This window comes from Opisthocomus hoazin, chromosome 9, assembly GCF_030867145.1.
Source record: "Opisthocomus hoazin isolate bOpiHoa1 chromosome 9, bOpiHoa1.hap1, whole genome shotgun sequence".
NCBI classification, from domain to species: domain Eukaryota; kingdom Metazoa; phylum Chordata; class Aves; order Opisthocomiformes; family Opisthocomidae; genus Opisthocomus; species Opisthocomus hoazin.
Genome location: NC_134422.1, coordinates 34663030 through 34687130, shown reverse-complemented (window position 1 = coordinate 34687130; position 24101 = coordinate 34663030). Strand labels below are relative to the sequence as shown.

Genomic DNA, 24101 nt, shown 5'->3' with positions numbered 1-24101 from the left:
TTTGTGTTTGTATCAGAAATATCTTCTGAAGATGCATACTGGAGGAACGTGCAAGGGGTGAAGAAAAAGTTGTTTAGGTTATTTGAAGCCTGGTTCTGTAGGGCAGAAGCATTTCCCAGTGAGTTATATATAACCTGCTGAGGGAAAACAGAGCCCTTGGGGAGCAGCATTAATAACTTTATTCAAATCGAGCTGCAATAATATATGTTTGGAAAAGAATGTAAAAGAATGACACAGCTGTGGAGCTAAGTTGTCTGTTGGTGTGTATTGGCCCAGGTCCATGGCAGTCAGTGTGGGTTCGCAGCAGCCGGTGACTTGGCCCAAAGGGACTATTGCCGTTTTAGAGCCCTAAGATTTGGGGATTGCTTTAAGCCACCGTCTAATGCTGTGATTTGCTTGTTTTAAAGCCGTGACCCAAACATATGGTGGCAATTCTGATGGAGAAGCCTGTGTTCTGCCTTTCACCTACGATGGAAGGACTTTCTATTCCTGCACCACCGAAGGCCGCACAGATGGACACCTCTGGTGCAGCACCACTTCCAACTTCGAGCAGGACAGGAGATACTCCTTCTGTACTGAGCAGAACAGTAAGTTCTTCTAGAGGATCTTCACATGCATGTGACCCTTGTGCACAGATGGAGGAAGGAGCAGAGAACACAGGGACAGGCTGCCTGAACATTTCTGGCTGTCTGGAGGGACTGTAGGCAGGCCTCAGCAGCAAGGCAGTGCTGTGAATGGAAGGCTGCCTGGTGTCAGGGCACTTCTGTGCTCTTGGCATCTTTCGAAGAGGGTGCTCAGGGTGATACAGGTGTGCCCTTTGAGTCCTGTCCTCTCTCTCTGACCTGACTTTAGAATGGGAGTACCTTGTCAGGCTAGGGCTTTGGCCCAAAGCGTACTTAGACTTTGCCTTTGCTTGGCTGAATTGCTAGGGCAATGCCCATATTAGGCTGTGAAAAAGAGGATATCCATGGAGTACAATTTATGCAGTCCTCTGTCACTCCCTCCCTCCGTCCTGACTATCTAGCCAGGCTGCCATATATAGCAGTAATCTTAATGTGATTTGTGATCACTGATCAAGAGCTGGTGCATGACTAATGCAGCAGCATTCCTTCTTGTCTGTGGATGGTCAATGTTCCCTTCACAGCACAGATCTACCTGTGTGGTTGCACTTCCTGGAAAGTCCATCAGACATCCACAGAACGGTATCCAGGCAGCTTCTCTGGGACTTGACCTTAGAGAGAATTTTTCACATTCCCACATGAAAATACTGCTGCTTACGCTGCACAGATTTTTTTTTTTTCCTAACTCTGTTCTACTTCAGTTGTTAAAAGTCAAGCCTTTCTCTGCAGTGCATACAATATTCTTCCTTTTGAAAAAAAACCCCAAAAAACCCAAAACCAAAAAACCCACTGTCCCTGTCCACACACGCATTCTTGTTTTAGTGAGGCTTCTTGTAATATACTGTGGAGAATGAGAAATATCAATGTACAAAAACCTCAACAAATGCCTTCTTGTTGTCCATTATTTGTAAAGCAGGGTTGCTCAAGAGGTGAGTAGTTCAGGTAGATTACAGCCCTCTTTCTGCTGCTGCTTGCAAAACATGAAGCTTCTAACCTGCGGAGAAGTTTTGACTTGTCCTGTTCTACATAACTGAATCGTAACCCTTTCCTGAGGGCTATGGCTTTACTTTAAGCCAAAGGGCACACCTGGGTAATAGCCTCAGGGAGATAAGGCAGGTATGTTGAGAACTGTGAGTTTATTTAATTCCCTGGGCCTTGGCTCAAAGGGTCTGCAAAGCCACTTCCCAAACATACTAAGCTTTGGTTTTCCCTGTTCCCCAGGAATTCCCATGGCTGGCTCCACAACTCTTTCCAAAGCAATGTTTGAACTGAATTGACCTTGTGCAAGGCTTATATTTCCAGATCTGAATTAATTAAAGCCAAGAAAAGAGGCCTGTGGATGATACACAGGGTACACATGGGAAAAAATAGTGCTAGTGGTTTATTTTCCAAGCTCTTCCGTGCATGCTAAGGGAGAGTGCAGGCTTCATTTGCATGTGTTTTCTTTTCACTTTTGTACAGTTTTAGTCCAGACACGTGGTGGCAATTCCAATGGTGCTCTGTGCCACTTCCCTTTCCTGTACAACAACCGCAACTACACTGACTGTACTTCTGAGGGACGGAGAGACAATATGAAGTGGTGTGGAACCACTGAGAACTATGACGCTGACCAGAAATTTGGTTTCTGCCCTATGGCTGGTAAGGCTGAGAACCATAAAGGGATGATGGAGTATTTATAAATGGTTGTTTGAGCTGGAAAGTAAAGAGCTGTCTGTCATTGGTCAGTTATTGATGACTTCTAATGAGCTGCATCCCAGCCCAAAAACATTTAAGGCATTTCTGAAGTTTTGTTTTGTCTTGTTTTCCCCACTGATCACCTCTGGCAGAGACTTAGGCAGTGCCAGGAGAAGGCAATTTTTGTTACTCCTTTGCTACAAGCTGGTGGTAGGCACGCTTCCCAGCTGGTGCAAACTGGTGTAGATCCAGTAGACAGCACTGGATGGTAGTGCTTTGTAGCAAGTGAGGTTTTTGTCTTGCATCTACCAAAGCTTCTCCCTCATGGCTCATCACTTCCTCTTACCTGATCTGTGGTTAGGAATAAGTCTGTGCTTATAATATCAGTGTGTTACCCTGAAAACGGCAGTAATGTCAAAATCAATGTTGTGGTCCATTCGTACAATGCATGCTTGTCTTCATGATGTCAGAAGGGGACATGTGGGAAGGAATGTGACTACCAGTTCTTAAATGAAAGGCCTTTGGTGACTAATGGCAATGTGGCACCTGAGTCCTTAAACAGCTTGTGGAACACGTGGGTCTTCGGATGGCTTTGTTCATGTAAAGGCATGTGTGCAAGAAGAACTGATTCTTTCATGTAGCACCCCTTGGCCATTGTACAGAAGCTATTTCTAGTAGCTTTCAGATGAGAATTAAAATGAATGAACCCCTACAAGGGATCTGCGCTTAGAGAATGTCATCACCAAGCAAAAATGCTATTCAAAATTGAGTGGGTGCGTAAAGCTTCCTTAAGATGCAGAAACCACTACACAGTATGAAGGGGCATTTCAAATGGTCTAAGCCCTCAAGATCTTGTTGATTCTGGCCGCATAAATTATCGTCTTGCTTGCTTCTCAACCAGCCCATGAAGAAATCTGCACAACCAGTGATGGTGTCATGTACCGTGTTGGGGACCAGTGGGATAAGCAACATGACATGGGCCATATGATGAGATGTACTTGTGTAGGAAATGGCCGCGGAGAATGGACTTGCATTGCCTATTCACAGCTCAGAGGTACTGATTTTCATGTTGGTATTGCCAGTTTAGTGTAAGTGTTTGGGGGATTGGAGAACTGGTTTTCTTTTCCATCATTGTAAGTTCGAGCCCAGGCTCAAGAACTATATATTATCAAGCTTTTCTTTGGACTAGAAAGGGAATCAGAGGAGCTATGTGAAGTTCCTGTCTTGTTTATGTGCTAGAAAACTACTGTTTCAGCCTTTGCAGGCTAGCAAGCAGAGGCAAACCTTGATTAGCTTTATCAGTAGGTATCCCTACCTCCTTTTGTCTACATTTAGGAACCAGCACCACTGTGACTTTATGGAGAGCTTGGTAGAGGCACCTCCCCTCCTCAAGAACAGACAAAACTCCAGACTAGACTGAAGTTTGAATGCAGAGCTGTTCTGTTTTATTGTTCTGCTGTGTAATTCTCAGTCCCTCTGTGCTGGATTAGCCCTTTGATGGCTAATCTATATGAAAAGTTGGCAGGACAGCATAGAGATTACTCTTATTTATTTACTTATTTATATGAGTGGTCCAAGTGGAGAAATGCTTAAGCAATACCAAAAAAAGGCGACTTAAAAGCATAGACATTTGATCATCCTACAGCTAGCTCACAGCATTGGCTTCATGTCTGGAAAAGGCAAGGTGGTTGCTGTCAAGCGGCCAAGAAAGGACTCTTAACACCACTGCTGAAATGAGATATAATTTACAGGGAAAGGCTCACTCAAGGGCTTTGGGAGGGTTTTTTTTTAATGCGTTTCCTTCAGAACAGTGAGAAATGCTCTGCTTAAAGTTCTGGTCTGTGAAACTCCTTTTTCCACATACACAGCTAGTTCTCTGCAGTTTCATTCTGGAATTAAAGTGGTCTTTCTTGATGAGGGTGGTTAGAGATACTTTGCCTTTTCAAAAGGCAAAGGTTATCCAAGTGGAGCTATTTAAACATAGCAGCCAGAGCTGCTCCTTAGAGCCCTTAGGTGGGTCTGAGCACTGCTTGGTTTATCCTGATGCCATATCGGTGGCGTGGGAAAGTATAATGGGGATTGAAGGCCCAGGATTAACTGAGTCACTTCCCCAAGGACAGATAGTCTGTGATTGACTCCGGAACTGAACGTGGGTCTCTTGGGTCCCAGTTAACAAAACAACATGCTTCTGGGGTGGTTTCATGTTTGTTTTGTCTTTCTGCTCCTCACTGTGATTAGACTAGAGTTAGGAATTCTGGGCCAGATCTCAGGCTGACATGTCACTGTTGAACCTAGTAGACTGTACTTGAGTGTGGGGTCTGGTTACTATGTTTTGAGGGAATAGTAGATTAGTAGGTACCAGTAGCATCTTGGACGTGTAATAGATCTGCTCATGTCTTCAGACTACTACAAAGTTTAGCAGAGATGCCCAGCAGAATAACATCATGAGGATGTTTGTACTTCTTCGTGGTGCCTTTATGATTTTGGAGTAGCCCTTTTCTCCTTGCATAGTTCTAATGGTTTCAGACAGTACTCACGGAGGTGTTTCAGTCTAGGCCTTCCTCAGAGGAGGTGGTAGAGAATTAGTGTGCTGGTTTAGATTTTCTTTCACACGTGGAATCTGTTGAAAGGAACAACCGGGCAATTCTGTAGTTTGAGTAAGGTATAGTGCTTTGGACTGCATCCTGCAGACATTTTTTCTGCAAGTGTTGTTTGCACACGGCTGATAAATGATCTGGGGAGCAGTGATGTGTATACAACACTAATCTTTGATCACAGATAGCAGGAGGGCTCTCTTTTGCGTGAATGGAGCTTGTCATGGTCAGTCTCTGTAAGCTGGAGGGAACGATGTGCCAAGCAGAAGGATTTTGTCTTAATGCTTAGAGCTGTTGCTGACAAACCGACTCTGCTCTTTCTCAAACAGACCAGTGCATTGTGGACGGTATCACCTATGATGTGAACCAGACCTTCCACAAGCGTCATGATGAGGGGCACATGCTGAACTGCACATGCTTTGGCCAGGGCCGGGGGAGATGGAAGTGCGATCCTGTTGGTAAGTCACCAGCTGTTCCCGCTTGCCAAATACAGTAGGAACTGGTTATGGTATGGTGAAACTGGTGTGTGAGTTTGGACCCAGTCTTTGCCCACTTTCTGCCCTGAATTGCACAACTGCAAAAGTGGAAGTAACGCTGATTTGCTGGAGGGTAAGTGAAAGGGCATTCCTAGTTTTAAGGACTAAACTTGGGTTATCAGACATGCCACAGATTTCAGTGATGATGCAGTAGTAATGGATTGTGGCAACATACATATTAAAATGTAACAGGTTGTGGTAACAGGGCACATTAGCCCCAGTCTGAGGTGACTTGGCTGAAATCTGGTACCTGAGCTGTTGGTCTAGCAGGCAGGGCTCTTAGTCTGAATGCTGATAAAACCATATGCAACTAGGCACTGATGCTAGGATCAGTTTTCTTTCCTTTGTCTGTCCTAAAATCTTTAGGTCTCCTCACTGAACTGAGAAAAGGAGCACCAGCATATTTTAACTTACCTTGGACTAAATTGATTTTTTTGGCTGCCCTTTGTTCTGGCAAAGAGAAAAAGCTCAGGATGAGAACACTTGTTAATAGCACTCTGGAGGTTAGCTAAAACCATCATGGTTCTCTGCAGGAATGAGGAGATTTCATCTCTTCTGCCTCCCCCCCATCCCTAGTGAACCTACATTGGAAGATAAGACCTGACTGTTTAGTTTGCAATTACTAAATCCAAAAGAACTTTGACCTATTGCCAAGAAAATCTATTAGAAAGTACCAGTGGTTGAATTCTGGTTTATTTACAGTAATATCTGTACAGGTTTACTGGAGGAACTTGGATTGTAAAGCTCCTGAAAATTACTACTTTGAAAGAAGGGGAGATGATTTCAGCTATCTGTAATGGTGCAATAGGTTTAATTTTGTTGGCTCTCTCTAAACGAGGCTTCTGTTTATCCAAGTAAGCATAATGCTAGTTCTCAGTGGAAGTTTCCATTGAGCCGGAAACACAGGCATAGGTCAGACTAGAGAGTGTCTGAAGCACTGGTACTGTGTTGTATTTACACTAGCTAAGCTGATTTCAGGATTTGATCTGTCCTCCTTTGGTTTATGCAATGGTAAATCTGGAAAGACTGCTGAAAATTAATGGGTCACTTTGGACTTACAAAGTATGACTGAATTCTGTTGAAGCCAGTGGGAATTTTGGCATTGATTTCCTAGAGAGCAGCATGGTTTAGCTTTGTGTGAGAGATGAACTTAGTTGATTGGAGCAGAATGGTCTCCACAATAGACAGTTAAAAATAGACGCTTTCTTGAAGGAACATCCTGTTGACTTCACTGGGAAGCTTGCCAGGTGGACGGCCTGTACTTAACAGCATCTTAAGAAATGCATCACAGCTGAATTAGCCCCCTAGTATCAGACTTGACACATGCAGTGATATATCAAGAACCTTGATCTGAGATTCATTTTCTGTTGTGACTTTCTCTTTATATAGCTGTATTTGCAAATAAACATTGGTGTTACATTTCGTTATGTGTAAAAGTCTCTTGTGACTTACTCTTCTGTGTTCGGCGTAGATTTTTTGCCATAGTTTCAGTAACATGCAGTGGTTAACTGTCTCTTTTGTGCCTTTAGATCAGTGCCAGGATTCAGAAACCCGTACCTTTTACCAAATTGGAGATTCTTGGGAGAAGTATGTCCATGGTGTCAGATACCAGTGCTATTGCTATGGTCGTGGTATTGGAGAATGGCATTGCCAGCCTCTGCAGACCTATCCTGGTAAGACACATAACAGATAACTAACTCTGCTGAGTAAGACATGAGGAAAGCAATCTTTCCACTCCTCGCCTGTTCCGTTTTCTGTACTTTTTTCCTTTTCGAACAGAACCATTTCCCCTCCTCCCTTGGCAGACACAAACAAGGTGTCGTGATTATAAAGAGGGGTCCAGGCTGTTAACAGCTGTTCCTGAGGCCAGGGTTAGTTTGGAGAATGACTGTGAGTTCACACAACAACTTGGGTTTACATTGTCTCTTGGTATTCAGTGATACCACACCTGCAACTCTCAGTTTCTATTGCTTAGAACTCTTACATGTGTAGTCTTTTCCACTCGCTACAGAAGCAAAATTCACCATGGAATGAAACATTTTGCCTGAACAGTGCCCTGAAGAACTTAAATATTTGAACTTCCGTTTGCCCAGTCAGTTCCAGGAAATCTTTCTAGGGACAGGCAATGCCTGCTTGTTGGCTGGTTCTGTTTCAGTTCCCTGAACAGAACATGGTATGGGGAACCTCTCTACTTTCCTGTTCAAGGTTGCAACTGCCACTGTCTTAGTCGGAATAAGACAAAATATTAAAGCTGTGTTTTGGCTTCGCTATTGGGAGGAGAATACTGTGCTCATGTCATTGGTTCCCCAGTCCATCTCTGAGCATACATGTGGAGGAACTGTGTAAGGATTGGATGTAGCAGTTTCAGTGCTGAGGTGGTTCTCTGCTTTTATATCAAGACAGGTTAAGAAGAGTCTGTCCACTCACTAGCTGCAGTGTATTTATCCCCTAAGTGCCCTGAAAGGTAAGAAAGGGTATATGAGGCTCGTTCAGAAAGAGGATTTCTATATAGGTGCCCCTGCTGTAGAAGGGGACTAGCCCCTTTGAAGTCTGTTGCAACTACATGCTTCATGTAAATAAGGTGAGTACCTCTTCTCTGTGACTTGCTTCATGCACTTCATATAGAAGGTCTTTGTGATACCCAGCAGTGTTGTCAGTGAACTGACTGTATCTCTATCCATGGCCGTACAGCTAGTGAGCCAGAGATAAGGCAAAAGGACAACTGGCAGACAGAACTATGGACTTGCCTTTCTTTGGGGCAGCAAATTAAGGAGGGCGAGAATAGGAAGCAGGCCTTCTTTGGATTTTTTTTCTTGTGCTTCTTACTAGGGCTTGTTGAGCTTCATTGACTCCTGTCAGACTGCTTAAACAAGCATCTCCCTGAGCTATGTGAAATATGCATGCCTCCAGACTGGAGACCAGGGCTTTGGGCTTCTTTAGACACAAGAGTGACTGACAGTGTGTAAATAAACCAAATCTAATGTTTCTGGATGTGGGTTTGGGGATAGGGGAGCTTTGAAATTTTCTGTCTGTGGGCACAGGCTTGTTTGCCCGGAAGTCCCGTTAAATATGGAGCAGGTGTATATGTAACATGGTTGTCCAAATAAGTTATAATTAGAAAAGTTGGGAGTGGGGGGAGGGTGAAGGTTTTAATGGCTAAAATGAGACACTTTCCTGCAGATTCCAGGGTGCTCTTTGCTGCGGTTTTCTGAGAACTAACACAAGGACAGTGCTTGTGTTAAGATTTCAGTGAAACCTCCCCAGCAAGGCTGGGAGGGACTGAAAGCAGAACCGTGGGATCACAAAACCTTTCCTTCTCTATTAGAGAGCTTTGTGGAAAAAATACGCCTGAGCCTGATCAAGCTAAATGCAATTGGTAGTCTTAAGCATCAGAGCACTGCTGAACTTGTATTTTCATGAGTTTATGATGGGTCTGATTTGTCTCAAGACTTCCACCAACGCTCCTGGTGTGGTTTGTTGCAGAAGGCATGCCTCACTACCTGTGGAGTGTGTCACAAAAATTCAGTGTTTCAAATCAATTGATGAAGAAATTTAGTAAAATAGTAAAAGACCAGTGTCTCTTTGCAGGGTGTATTCATTGTCAGATCAGGAATTTGCCCTCACCATGCCAGAAGATTAGACCTGGATAGGGTGGACATTTCTGATCTGTTTCGCTGCTCCCATTGCAAAGATATTATTGACTAAAGTAGTTAGTTGCTGAGAAGCTCCCTCTCTTTGAATATGACATTGCTTTGCAGACTTTTTCTATACTAGACCACTCTGGTTTTCTATTTCATTGCTAATTCACACAAAATTGACCCAAACAGTGCATGTTAACTGCCCCACAGAATATATTCTAATTCATCGGTTCTCTAAATAGCGATGAAGCATTAAGGATAGAAAGACAATGTAACTAATTTCCCATGTATAGAAATAGTGTATGAGCCACACAACTTTCTTGCTTTTTGATGACTCCACAATGAATGCAGAAGAAAAGCATCCCCAGTATGTTAAAAATGGCAATTCTCTTTTTTCAGGGTCGGCTGGACCTGTGCAGGTGATCATCACAGAGAGTGCAAACCAGCCAAACTCCCACCCCATCCAGTGGAATGCTCCTGAACGATCTCACATCACCAAGTACATCTTGCGCTGGAGACCGGTGAGTGCCACATTCATCATCATTTATTCATCAAAAATACTTTATCTGGCTTTTTCTCATGTCTGAAAGAAGTGGCTGACACAATTTTAGCAAACTTCAGTTGATAATTCAATGTCCTTGTCCCATCGAGGTCAACAGTTACTCTGAGGGTCAAAGAAAGACCATCAGTGCGATATAAACACTTCATGTTTTCCTGCCCAAACTTTACTGGTCACTGTGTTCATGAAGTTTCTTATTAACCAAAGCACTAGCACAGTAAGCAGACAAGTTTATATCCTTCCTCACTTTAAGTAATGTAAATCCTTATGTAAGCTTCTTCATCGTAAGAAACATTGTTTTAGTACCATGTGTATATCCGGAGACAACCGGGATAGATTTTATCCTGTTAATGAGGAGGTAAAAATGAGTAAGATAATGAAGGTATAAACAGCTAGCATAGGATTAAATAAACAGTCATCTCCCATGTTCTCTAAAGTCTAAACCAAAGCTGGTTGTCCACTGGTTGTTGGCTCGTTCGTATTTGAGGAATGATTCGGTTTAACCAACGTAGACGAGTTATATTACAGTTCCCCTGACTACAGCTTCACAAAAGACCACCATGATTAAGAACATTAGTACCTCAAAGCTGCCTGTTGTTGAGAGAACAACAAAGGCCCTGATCCAAAGCCGTTAAAGACACTGAAGTCTTTTCACAGGCTTCAGTGTATCTTGGATCAAGGCCTGAATGAAATGGACTTTAAAGCATTGGAGTACAAACCTCAGAGGATGGAGCATTACATTAGAGCTTCCCATAGAGTTCAAATGCAGGGTAGAAGGGAGGAACTTTTCTGTATATTGTTTTCAGATGATAGCTTGGAGTGTTATTGTGAGCAGTCTTCAAATGTGTGTTTTCCAGCCATTCCTTCATGCCTTAATGCATTTTTGATAAAGGAATGAGTTTAGTGTATATGTTACAAATAATGCTGCTTTTAAATGAAAAAGTTCAAAGCTAGATTGTTTTTCAATTTATCCCAGTAAAACTTAATCACCCAAGATGTCATTAGCCTTGCTTCCTGGCATACCTTGCTCATCTCCTTTGACTTGATTCCATCTGTGCATTAGTGGTTTGAGTCACACCTGTGCTTGACTATTCCAGTGCTTGGTAACGATGTAGCAGGTTAGGTCACTAGATACCCCTGCTTGCAGGCTAGGGAGTCTTTTGCTATTTGGCTGTCCTTGTTCTTGCAGAAAAACTCTGGAAGGCAGTGGAAGGAAGCCACCATCCCTGGCTACCAGAACTCCTACACAATCTCAGGCCTGAAGCCTGGTGTGATATATGAGGGGCAGCTCATCAGTGTTCAGCGGTATGGCCACAAAGAAGTCACCCGCTTTGATTTTACCACAACCAGCACCACAGCAGTGACAAGTAAGTTGAACAGCGAGACATCCAGAAAAACATGTCCTTCACCTATGTCTTCCTTTTGTGCATTCCAGGGAACACAGAAGTAGCAATAGTTGATTAAACCTCTCTTTCTTCTCTCTTGTAGGCAACACTGTTTCAGGAGAGACAACTCTTCTTCCTCCTGTGGTTGCTACTTCAGAGTCAGTCACTGAAATCACAGCCAACAGCTTTGTTGTCTCCTGGGTTTCTGCTTCAGACACAGTTTCTGGATTCCGCGTTGAGTATGAGCTGAGTGAGGAGGGTGATGAGCCACAGTATCTAGGTGAGACAATATTTGAGTCTACTAGACCAAAGCATTGCTAACAGTATATCACTGTTTTCTGTGACAATTGGTATAGCTAGTGTAAATAGTGAGGGTCTCGCTATCTCTTTAAAAAATTAGGATATGAGAGTGGCAGGACTAGCTCAGATTAAAAGCTCACTTAGTTTGTTGTTCTTTCTCTGTTAGTGGCTGTAAGTTCATGTCAAAGGAAGAGTATGAGAACAAGGCAAGTATATAGCAATACCCCCTCAGAATACTGCCCCAGGATCCTGCAGAGGAAAACTCCCTGAGCCAGGGCTGGTTGGTTTGTAATAACAGTGGGTAGATATATTTATTCTTTTCGGCTCCCTGAATTTGTCCAGTCTTTTTTTCCTTTTGAAATCATGTAAATTTACTACCTTCCACAGCATCCTGAAGTGAGCTGCAGTGCAGATGAGAAGAGAATCAAATCTATTTTTCAAACCTGCCACCTGGCTGATTCCCTTTGCTATGCCTTTGTATAGACAGAGAGAAATCTTTCCCAAATGCCGTCTCTTGGCTTCTTGACATCTCATGGATGTCTGTTCCAGTCCACTCTGTTGGATTGGATCTTACTCATCTTTGATAGTGCAACAATTAGCTAAGTTGGGAAGGTGGTTAAAGGCATTGGACTCAGACCTAGGAACTGAATCAACTTTTCCAACATCTACTGTAGAGCCTGTGTCAACACACGTAATTTCATCTTAACTTCTTTTCCCTAACTGCCTGTCTTAACAATGGTAATAGCAATATCTCATAAGGATTTGAGGTTATAATAGCTATTAGGACATGAGTGAGATAGTAGAACAACATGAGAAAAAGAACAGTAGTCTTCTGACCTAATAATTCTTCCCGGACTGTTGCACCCCTGAACTCACAGGCTTGGACTCATAAGCAAAAGTGGCTTACAGTGGGACTGCCGGCACTGTCACCACCTTTCGTGTCTGCACACTGGCTGCCCAGACAGCTGAGCAGTGTTGTGAAGGAGCTCCTGAGCTCATCTGTCTACAGACAGAGGTTTACAGGCAAACTGAAAGGCAATTCCCAGTTTCCCTTATGATACTTGGCTTCAGTCTGGCCAGTAAGGAGCTGCTGCATGGGGATTTTCCTACATCTGGCATGTAGGTGAACATCTGGGGGAAAGGAGGGGGGAGAGAAGTTCATCAGCTCTCATAATGCTGCTGTTCTCTGCTCATGAGTCAGTCTTTCCACATAACCTATTAATGTGAAAATTTTTCCATGTATTTCTGTATCGAAGATACAACAGTATGAAATGAGTACTCAGCTGAGATGACTACATGCCAGCAGCGTGCAGGGGGCTGCTGCTCAAGTTGCCCTGCCATATCACACATCAAGCCTTGCTGTCCTAGATGTTGTCTGCTTACTGAGTGTGGAGTCCTGTCCCAACTCTCCACACAACTTTTCTGATGTCGACTAAAGACACAGTGCAGAACAGTTGCTGGTTTATTGCAGGAAGACTGTTGATTCAGCCTAGATTAGAACAGAGGTCTCAATTATTTCATTTGGAGAGAAAGCAAGAAGATAGAATTGCTAAGGCAATTTTTTCTTTCCTGCCTTCCTTAGATCTTCCAAGCACAGCCACTTCTGTCAACATCCCTGACTTGCTTCCTGGTCGCAAGTATATTGTTAATGTCTATCAGATCTCTGAAGAAGGAGAGCAGAACCTGATCCTATCTACTTCACAGACTACAGGTATGTGTGGATGTATGTTGCTGCACTTTGAAAGCTGTTTTTATTGTTTGCTTAATAAATTTTTGTTACCTTTTTTCCTCATTCTTGCTGTCTTCCTCTGTTTATTTGCTTAAACAGCTCCTGATGCACCTCCTGATCACACCGTGGAAAGTGTGGATGACACATCAATTGTCATTAGCTGGAGCAGACCGCAGGCTCCAATCACAGGTTTGTCTAATTAGAGTGCACCTATTTTGCACTATTGGTAGAAACTGAAATTTAGGTAACAGAGAAGACGAAGTATAACCCTGGGACAGAGGGCTAATGCATAATTCTGCCCAGTCTGAGACACCAGCTGGAAAGCACACGAGCAGTTTAACATTTGCTTGGTTTCACTGCCTGAACCAAGCAATTCAGGAGGCTGGATGCAAAACAATTCCTTCTGGATTTGGTTAAATAAAAACAAGCCCCATGATCTTCTTTGTGTATCTGTCGTCCAGACAATCCCATAACAAGCATGAGAACTGTATAGACCCTGAATCCACACATCAAAGCTCAGAAATACTCTAATCCAAGTCCGATTATGCTTTGTAAGGCATTATGAGTGTGCAGTCTGTAGATAGGACGCGAGTAAAGGCAAGCCTCGGGTCCTGCTGAAGTTCACGACTATTTTATGAAACCTCAGTAGGGAGATCAGTTTAGTTCTCATTTCTAGCATTCCTTGTGCTGGCTTACTGATTGTGGCTAAGGACTATGTATCTCTCTTGCTTTAGGCTACAGAATTATCTACACACCCTCTGTGGAAGGCAGCAGCACAGAGCTCAACCTGCCTGACACTGCAACCTCTGTAACACTCAGTGACTTGATGCCAGGTGTCCAGTACAACATCAGCATCTACGCAGTGGAAGAGAATCAGGAGAGCACTCCTGTCTTCATCCAACAGGAAACCACAGGCGTCCCACGCACAGGTAATGGTCAGCATGTTCTGGATACCAGTCACCGAGTTTTCTGTTAGTACATAGAGCCAAATGACAATGCAAACTTACATTGCTCTAGCTAAATGAATCCTGAAATGGACTCAGTTCTGGGTTTTGTCACTGTTGTAGTGTGTTTTTTAATTATATATGTCACTGGCATTGAAGTTCTAGAGTAAAATCACACTCACTTATGAATTGACACAGTCAGGCCACTACTCTGCACTAATAGGGTTGGACTAATTTCTAGGGATCAGACTGCAGGCAGGTCAAAAGGCTGGTCTTGCATTGTGTCTGTGGAAAAGAGCGAAGTTTCCTAAGTTGCCTTAAGGGGATTCTGCTAAGAGATCTTCTTAAGAGCCTGGTAAATCATTTTGCCTCTGTACTTGGCCTGCAGATGTTTAAGGTTATGCACTCAGACACCACAACACAAATCCAAATCGTTCACCTGACTTCTCCTTCTCCCTTTCGGTCCTAGCCATTATTTCCCATTGCAGTCAGTGGGGAAGGGAGATTGCTCAGCGTTGACTGATGTGCCAGAATAACGCCATATGATCTCTTGAGGCACCCACAATTTAAAAAACTACTGGTTTCAGGGTTCTTGAAGTATCCAGTTGGGCTGAATAGCCAAACCAAAAGAAAGGGTAGTGAAAGAACTGGGATCTGATGTGGTAGCATTGGAATTTGATGGTCCTGCAAGTTGCAAGCACGTGTTTGCAAATGGGAATTTACCAGGAATGAACTCAGCTCAGTGATTTTATGGTTTGGCATCTGTATCTTCCAAAAATGTGCATTGGTTAACCTTAGGGCAGTATCACTCCTAATCTGAAGAAACTTAATTTGAGTGTAGGAATTTAAGGATGCAGTGCTGTGGACCAACACAGAGAGGGAACTGGATTTTGTCTTTGACTTCAGTAAGGCCAGATCAGCCCCTGTACTTGTTCAATTATAAAATATGGCTTTTAAGTTAATTACAGACATTCAGAACATGCCATGGGTTTTGAAAACTCTCTCTTTTAATTTTAAAATGAGATTCCTGTTTCCAGCCCCTGGATTTCTGCCCCTTCCCCCCAAGCTTTTGGTTCTGCATAGACTTGAAGTTCTGTAGTGTATTACATCTGGTCTTTCAGTTCTCTTTCTGTGATAGCAAGATACCTTCTATGGCTGAAGACATGAAATACTTAACTTTGTAGTTACATTTTAATTTGTAGTCTGCTTGAATATTGTCTGGGAATGTGTTGTAAGGTAACGTTACCATGGCATTTTTGATTTGGTAAATATTATTGGGCTATCCACTGTTCAATCAAAATTCACTTTTTTTCCCCACATAAACCTATAGCTTGTCTTGCTGATTGCTGAGGACTCCCTCTAACACTGTTCTGTTGCTCTGCTTTCAGATGAAGTTCCTTCACCCAAAGATCTGCAGTTTGTGGAGGTTTCTGATATCAAGATCACCATCATGTGGACCCCACCAGAGAGCCAAGTGTCTGGCTATCGAGTGGAAGTGATCCCTGTCAATCGCCCTGGCCAACATGGCCAGAGACTGCCTGTTACCAGGAGCTCTTTTGCTGAAGTTGTTGACCTGCTCCCAGGAACAACCTATCTCTTTAAGATCTTTGCCGTGAGCCACGGCAGGGAGAGCAAACCTTTGACTGGACAGCAAACCACCAGTAAGTGTCTTTCCTTCATGTTGTTTTCAACGTTTTGAAGTGCATATTTCTCTGTCGCTTAGAGAAATATATACACAGAGCACTTAAAGTGCAACAGTTATAGCCCAGGAGGTATCCCATAACTAGGATGACAGGGCTGGGAATTCATTCGCTCAGACAATGATCTCTTCAGCAGATTTATCTTCCTCTAGGGCTTTCCAATGGGAGTTTAACTCTCATGGCACTTTAAAACAATTTCGTATGGCTGGAATTCAACTTTTTTATTACTGACTGAGAATTGATGGGCCCTGCAGTTCTTTTACAGCACAGATCACAGCCTGTGACTTTTTTTTTTTGTTTTAATTTTTTTTTTCTTTGAGGATACCTTCGGGTAGATTTCAGCATGGCTTAAGAACCTTGTTGAGCTTGCTCTGAAAATTCTAATCTCTTTTCTGACAGCTACATACCGATTTGGATCCACTGTCAGCACGTGTAAGGACAGGCCTTGTCATTAAAAGGACTGCATTCCAGCTTTGCCGTGTCAGGCCTGGCTTTCCACAGGCTGTCTCACCACCCTAGAAATTTCACTGTCATCCCAGTGAAACCTGGAAATCTGGTTTGCAGTGACCTTGATGGACTGTTGACAAGAGCCATGGGGAGCAGGGTGGGTGTCAGGAGGATGGGGCCAGACTCTTTTCAGTGGTGCTCAGCGACAGGACAAGGAGCAATGGGCACAAACTGAAGCACAGGAAGTTCTGTGTGAACAGGAGGAAGAACTTCACTCTGAGGGTGATGGAGCACTGGCACAGGCTGCCCAGAGAGGCTGTGGATTCTCCTCCTCTGGAGATATTCAAGACCCACCTGGACAAGGTCCTGTGCAGCCTACTGTAGGAGACCCTGCTTCGGCAGGGGAGTTGGACTAGATGACCCACAGAGGTCCCTTCCAACCCCAAACATTCTGTGATTCAGGAAGGGTCGTGCAGGATCTCTCGGAACCCAATTGCTAATGATCTAGTGGCAGAGCAACACATCACCAGTGTGAGGCAAGATGACAAGCAAAGTATGCAGTCTGTCAGACATTGACTTCTGCTTTGCAGAAATGCAGAGAAGAGAGGAGTAGTGTCTGGGCAAGATGTAGGCTTTCAGATGGAGGAGGAGTTTAGCATGGGTTCAAGTGGTTGTCTCCATTTTTGTTCTGAGAGAAGCAGATCAGACAGAACTTGGGATGTGGTTCACTTGAATCAATCCTGTTTATTGGGCAATAGAAAGGTGACTCAGTGTCTGTGGTCATCTTTGAGTGGGTCATGTTATTCGAAGGACTGAAACTCAGCTATGCACGTCTGCTGCTGTTCTGATACTTTTCAGTAAATGAGAGCAACTTTTGATAATCTAGCCCAACTCTTACAGAGATGAGGGGGGAGGAAGTGAAATGGAATAATCTATGAATATAGCCATGCTGTTTGAGAAATACTATTTACTTACATCCAGAAAGTTAGGAGCCATGAACAGTGCCTCTCCCTCTTACCATCTCCCTTGACTATGCAAAGAGAAAGGATCCTTATATTTGCTCTTTGACGTAGGTATTTGATTTGAGTGTAACACAGATGATGTGAACACCCTCCCTCCTCTTTCAAGTGAGACTTTCAAAAGAAAGGATGCGACTTAGGAGTCCGAACTCTTGGAAGCACTTAGAACAAGAAGAGTTCAGTTCCTAGTTAGATCTGTAAGTTTTTGTGGTGGTTTTCAGGAGCCTTGGCTAGATGTAGAGCCTCTCTGAAAGTCCACACACAGAAGTGTACATCGGAGCATAGACATTTGATTCAGACAGTACAGGGCTAGTTACAAATGTCTGGAATCATTTTCCATAGGCTATGATCATCCGCTGAACTGCTTTGCCTAAACCACATTTCAGAAAGTATTCACATAAATTACATCCTGTAATCGAAAGTCCTGGGAAACAGAAATAATTCAGAGTTCCCAAGGAAAACCCTGCAGCAAAAGTCTCTTCCCACGGTGTAAATGGGATTCTCTTTTTGGCTTTCTGTTAAAGAGCAGTCTACAAATAAACTTTGAGTGCATGTGTGGCTTTTAATCTTCCCCTTTTTCCTTTAGTATGGGGAGAGGAAGTGATAAAAGCCTAATAGAGCTGGCAAATTAAATTGTGCAGAAAGGAACTGACTGTAGGCTACAAACTGGAGGGAGATACAATCCTTGTCAGATGAGACTTAGCACAGATCTAAGTAACAAGAAGAGATAAAGCTGACTCTCAGCCCATGGATTGGAAATGGGCCTAAGGAGGGTCACATTCATCCTTTGTCTTTTAGAACTATCTTCCCCATCTTTGCAAGTGGTGGAAGAAGGAAATCTTCACTTCCTTTTCCTTCCCTCCTCAAAAGAGGAGAGAACAGATGGGGAGAAAACAAAAGGCAAAAACTGCTTCCCGCTGAATCCCTGAGAGAGTGATGAAAATGTTAATTTTTATCACTAAAATGTTGTTTACTGAAGGGAAGGGGAAAAAGCATTTGCCATCAAAAAAGAGCATTGATGGAACCTCCTCACTGCTCTTAATTTCAACATAAAATTGGGGCCTAGAAGAGGTGGGAGCTCTCCATGTAGACACTATAAACTCTTTCCTGTGGCCAGTGCTACCTCATCTGCTGTGGGGGCAAATTGCTGAAGTGTCTTTCCTCCTCTGAGCCTTATCTTGTCTCGGGCAAAGGTAGTGACATCACCGCCATTCACCGGACTCCAGTGCAGTGCTGAAGAAGCTGTGTTCCCTCAGCCTTTTGTTTGTGTAGTTTTCTGGGTTATCAGTTTCAGCAGCTTCCCAGGGGCAGTGATAATAAGGGGAGGAAGTCTGATAAGAGCTGTTGCGTGAGTCCCATGGGAGAGATGAGCGTGCTTAGAACTGTTGTATAGTCAGTTCCACAGCGTGATTATTTTTAAGCAGATCTAGGAACTTGTTTTCTGCAGCAAGTCGCTGACTGTTACTTATTTTTACATTAAAATTACATGGTGGGGGTGTTTTGTTTTGGAAAGGGATTTTGAGAGGGCAGGGAGTAGGACTGGGCAACGATTTAAAAGAATAAATCTTTTTAACGAAAAAGGGCTAAAGTTAGGTTTCCATGCTTATGCTGACAAGTCTAAACTGAGCTGATTTTTAAAAAATGCTCAGCATTCATGAGAAATCATTGAAATTCCTGAGTGCTGTTGGGTTCATCTGTCTTGCCTCAGCTGTTAGCCTGACTTCCCCGTGGGATGAGCACATACAGCAGTGACCCAAATCAGCGCAGCCCAGAATGCGCAGGTCTGCTTGGCCCAGCATATTACTGGATGGCACTGAGGCATGGATTATTTCACTTCTATTCTGTTCTCTCTTCCCTCTTGTTGCACTCATTGCTGTGAGAAATACAGGCTCAACAACCTCATTGTACACCCGTATTTTTCGCATGGTAATGGATGTGCTTTGGAAGTAGGGGGTGAAGTAGATCTTCAGTTGGAAAATTGATGCATGTTGTGCTTTTTCTTCCCCAGAGCTCGATGCCCCCACCAACCTGAGATTTCTCAATACCACGGAGCATTCAGTGTTAGTGTTGTGGACACGGCCCCGTGCTGTGATCACAGGATACCGGCTGACTGCAGGTCCCACAAGAGGAGGTCAACCAAGGACCTACAGTGTGGGACCTTCTGCCGCCAAGTACCTTCTCAGGAACTTGCAGCCTGGCACTGAGTACACTGTGTACCTTGTGGCAGTTAAAGATGACTTGCAAAGTGCCAGAGAGACTGGAGTCTTCACAACTTGTAAGTATAACAGACACATATTCCTCTTCCCTAATGCCCTGGCCTTTCTTCAGAACTTGTGCTCAAAGCGGCTATTGTCAATCAGTTTACAGAAGAAGCCTTTTGAAGTAGCATTCCAGCAGAACTGCTTGGGAAATATTCCTTGTTCTTCTTTCTGAACTGTTTGGCAGGAAGAAGAGCGTTATTTGCATCAAAAAGCTTGTAGTAAAATATATTTCAGCTTTTTGGTGATTAAAAACAAAAGGGAAAACTTACTACTGGTACCTCAGTTTTTGTTTAACTGAACGACAAAGAAACTTAATTTTACTTGATCTTTCCAGTTGTTTGGTTTTGGCATGACAAATCAAGGAAAGCAAACAGCTCCCTTAAAACGGGCAAGGAATAATTAGTTTGTCATCTGTATAAAGCTGAAGGCAGTCATTTCTCAAGCCCAATCATACTTTCTAAGGCAGCTCAACTGCAGTTACAGAAACTGGCGCAAACATTGCGTTCTACCCTTTTTTTTTTTTTTTTCTTTTTCCCTATATTTCACTCATCTGTAATAGTGCTGCTGACTTGGAAGAAATTTTAAGCAAATTTTGGGAGGAAAGGGAGTTCTGTAAGAACTCACACATACTTGCAGAAAGAACAAGTATATTCGCTGTTTAAATAACGATGAAGCTGTCATATAAACTAACAAAATTCAAAGCTATCCAAGCCCAGAACCACATCCTCTTTTCAAAAGAGAATGTGGTTTCTTTTAGAACAATGTGAAATTAAAATAAGGGTTTGACCTTTTAATCAGAGTAACACTGTTGACGTTGGCAAGGTTCTTTTTGCTGACAGACAGCCTTATCTATAAATATTTCACAATTAGGATGTGATTGGATATCTTAGATGAATATTGCCTTCAAATTATGGCTCATCTGAATGAAACCAGTCCAGTTTAAGTATAGATTAATAAACAAAGTCTCCTCATTAATAATGAGTTCAATTTAGATTAAACTCACTGGAGTTATTTAGACTGATTGTGGGGTACATAAAGGCTTTGGCTTCTGCATGATGCTCCTGACAGATGTCAGTGAGACCACAGATTCCTCAGATTGATTTTGAGCTCCCTTTAACTCTGCTGTCTTCAAAAGAGTTGAAGATGTTGGTGAGGGATGAGATGGTCCTGGCTGGGACTGCTGGATGACAGACAAGTGTGTAGTGTTCTGCTGATATAATGGCATATGGTGGGTGAAGGAAAAACATCTGCTTTTTGAGGAACACTTTAGGTATCATGCCAAGAACAATATTCCCCACATTCTTGGGGTTGGATATGTAGAGGGCTTACAAGGCCCAGTTCAATATTTCAGTTGTCCTCAGGAACAACAAAAACGCTGCATATGATTAGACCACTTGCATACTGTGTCTGTCAAGCCCAGCAGCAGACAGACGTCATCTGTCGGATCCCTCCCAAATCACTGGATTTTCAAAAGTAATATAGTTCAGCGCTCATTACATACCTTTTGCTATTTGGATCGAGATAGGTCAATTTTTCTAATTGTTTGGTGCTATTGCAGCAGCTAGCCTTCAACTCTGTCAATTCACTTCACAGATCAGCCTGCTGGCTCTGTTCCTCCTTTTAACACAGAAGTGACTGAGACTTCTATTGTCATCACCTGGACACCTGCCCCGAGGATTGGCTTCAAGGTAGCAGAAACTGAAGTCTCATGTTTCTTTTTCCTCATGCTTCGTTGTGACAGGGAGGACAGATTAAAGCTGGTTACTGTGACCTGCAGTGAAGATAGCAGCACAAAGGAAAGAGGTGCAAAAGGCATGCAGCTTACAGGGGGCAGGTCTAGGTCACAGAAGTCAGTGCAAGCATGTCCCCTGGGCTTCAGGTCAAGTTCATCAGTGGGATATCTAAAACACAAGTTACAGAATTAACAGTCGGCGTGAAGCGTACAGGCCCATGATACTGATGTTGGTGATAAGTCTAGATGCTGATAGTTACTTGGGATAGGGATATTTGCGACTGAAAAGCAAACTTTGCTGCTTCTCTGCAGCTGGGTGTGCGCCCAAGCCAAGGTGGAGAGGCTCCCCGGGAAGTCATCTCTGATTCTGGCAGCATCGTGATATCTGGCCTGACCCCAGGAGTGGAGTACACCTACAGCCTCACAGTCCTGATGGACGGCCAGGAGAGAGAGACTCCGATCATCAGGAGAGTGATTACACGTACGACCCATTTGCTTTTCCACAATTATTCCTTCTTCTGCTTGCTTCCCCTGTGCTCGCCAGATGAACGTCTGTCTTCTGGGAGTCAGTTCTAGTCTTTTCCTCCTGTCATGGTATGGAAGGTGTCTGTTTGGCGCATAGCTGACTGTATCCTCACCCTGCAGAATTAGCTAAAAAATATTCTCCTGAAGTTGTGACCCTGCATTGCATGAGCTAGTGCTGCTATCTGGGGAGGAGGGATGCTGAGGGAGCTGGCGTGATTCTCAGTGCCATAACTAACTCATTTGTTTGAATGCTTGCAGCATTGTCTCCACCAACCAACCTGCGCCTGGAACCCAATCCTGATACTGGGATTCTGGTAGTCTCTTGGGATAGAAGCACAACTCCAGGTAACTATGTGAACTCACACTACACTCAAAACTCCTGTAGTATCGGATTGCTAACTTTTGTTCTGTGGTTCCTTGCAATTCGTTAAGGAGACTTTGATAGGAAGCTTGCTGTTGAGGCATTCAAGGAAAAATGTACATATTTCTAGATATATTCAAGGATATAATTTACAGTGAAGTATAGGTTGCCATAGGACTCTTCATGATTTACATTCCATGTAAAATGCAATTTTGGAGTGTGAATGTGTTTAAACATTTCATCTGTTTTAGGGATTTGAAGGATTTCTTCAAATACCCCAGTGGTTTAAAAAAAGCCCAAGGGAAGTAAAGCATAATAGACCAAAAAGATTTCTGGTAGTGAAGAATGAGTTCATGTCATTGAAAGTAAGCGTGGAAGTTCTGAAAGTTTTCTAGATGAACTCTTCTCCAACAATAGCTGATGATAGCTGTACAATTGACTTTTGTAAAACAAGGACTGAAAGCTTTTGAAAACCCCACTCTCAGTCTGTAGATGTATCTTTTCTTGATGTGTCATGACATTTTCAGTTTGGTAAGGTCTCAAAGGGAACTGAAGTTATGCTGTGAGAAGGGCATGGCTATCTCCTGGGAAGCTCGTTTCAGGGTGCTTGACAAAGCAGCCTCTTACGTGCTTGGGCTCAGGGTGGCAAAATCACTTGTAAAATGTAATGCTTCAGTTGTTTATACTGAAACGTGATATAATCAATACAGCATGGGATTGCTGCATACTGGTATATCTGTATTTCAGGCATCAGTGGGTACCGAGTGACCACTGCTCCTACCAATGGGCAGCAGGGCTCTACCTTGGAGGAAGTAGTAGGTGCAGATCAGACTACCTGCACATTTGAAAACCTGAACCCTGGTGTGGAGTACAACGTCAGTGTTTACTCAGTCAAGGATGACCAGGAGAGCATTCCTATCTCTGAAACCATCACACAAGGTAACGAAAGGATGAGCAGCAGTTGTAGCTACTCAAAGTCAAATTGCTCAGCCCGAGAGCTCTACATTGCAGAATTCCTATTAGTCTGATGGCAGAGGGCTTAGACTTAGAAGCAGAATAGCCATGTGCCAGCATGTGACAGAGCAGTTCTTATACCCGTGTACTTCTCTGCATGGGCAGCCTACATTGTCAACAGGGTGGTGGTAAGGAGCTGGATGTGTTGTGTCAGTACACTGAGCTGAAGAGCAACAGAGATTTAACTTGGCCCTCCAGTGCCCTGGCATCTGGAGCACAGCTGGTGGGAATGGGAAGTACATGAAGAGAGGTAGGAGTGGGAGGCAAGCACAGGAGAAATTTTGGCAGCAATAGTGGCAGAAGATCAATTCAGCACAATGGAGACGAAAGCCAGGATTGAAAGGTCCATCACTGTAGCGCTTCTGGGACACAAAGTGGTATGTGCCACCTCACATTACATGACTGCAGAAACTACCTTTGTAGCCACAGTAGCAAAATTAATATGCATCTTCCCAAATGGTTTCATTTCATTTTCCTTTGTGAGGGCTTTGTTTGTTTGTTTTTGTTTCTGCTCAGCCCTGAAATGATGCCAGCTACTGTTTGCCTGCTCTTATAACACTGCTTTAAAATTTCTATGCTTCACTGAAGTGCTGTGTGCTCCCTGGGAGTGAACTAATACCGTGATACTGCATAATTAAAGCAGTAATAGCTTTAGCCCTTTTCCATCTTCTGGTGGGGGAAAGCTAAGAATGTATGTCTCTGGCTTTTAGCACTGTTTAAAGGTGATATGGTACATGCATTCCATGTGGATAAACAATGATTTTACAGAAAACTGGCATATTTTTTTTGCATCTGTTCTGTAAAATAAGTCTTTTCCTAGAAAGACATGAAAAGAGAACATAACCACTGTTATTAAAGCCAGTCTTTTGTAATATTACTGTCCCATAATTCCTTTTCAAGCTAACTTGTAATGATCCAACAGAATGGATATAGAGTCCTGCATCTTTCACTCACCTGCTGGTGTCTGATCCTGAGGGAGGAACAGCATCCATTAGCTCCCAATGATTTCAGGATCGCCCTGCTAAAGTTACATAGACAAATCTTGTGGCTTTTGACTTGAGCA

At 43.3% G+C, this 24101-nt stretch overlaps 1 protein-coding gene across 5 annotated transcripts in view; it reads left to right on the top strand.

Annotated features, from left to right (window-relative positions):
• Positions 1-24101, top strand: part of FN1 (fibronectin 1) — a 56033-nt gene that overhangs the window by 8759 nt on the left and 23173 nt on the right. For all 5 annotated transcript variants that reach the window (XM_075430482.1, XM_075430483.1, XM_075430481.1 and 2 more), the window contains exons 8-24: positions 408-587; positions 2082-2258; positions 3196-3348; positions 5218-5346; positions 6954-7097; positions 9462-9583; positions 10811-10988; positions 11110-11286; positions 12889-13017; positions 13135-13224; positions 13770-13964; positions 15368-15640; positions 19154-19420; positions 21000-21094; positions 21451-21619; positions 21922-22008; positions 22772-22963. In XM_075430482.1, the coding sequence (XP_075286597.1) occupies positions 408-587; positions 2082-2258; positions 3196-3348; positions 5218-5346; positions 6954-7097; positions 9462-9583; positions 10811-10988; positions 11110-11286; positions 12889-13017; positions 13135-13224; positions 13770-13964; positions 15368-15640; positions 19154-19420; positions 21000-21094; positions 21451-21619; positions 21922-22008; positions 22772-22963 (2757 nt within the window). The remainder of the gene's footprint in view (positions 1-407; positions 588-2081; positions 2259-3195; positions 3349-5217; positions 5347-6953; positions 7098-9461; positions 9584-10810; positions 10989-11109; positions 11287-12888; positions 13018-13134; positions 13225-13769; positions 13965-15367; positions 15641-19153; positions 19421-20999; positions 21095-21450; positions 21620-21921; positions 22009-22771; positions 22964-24101) is intronic.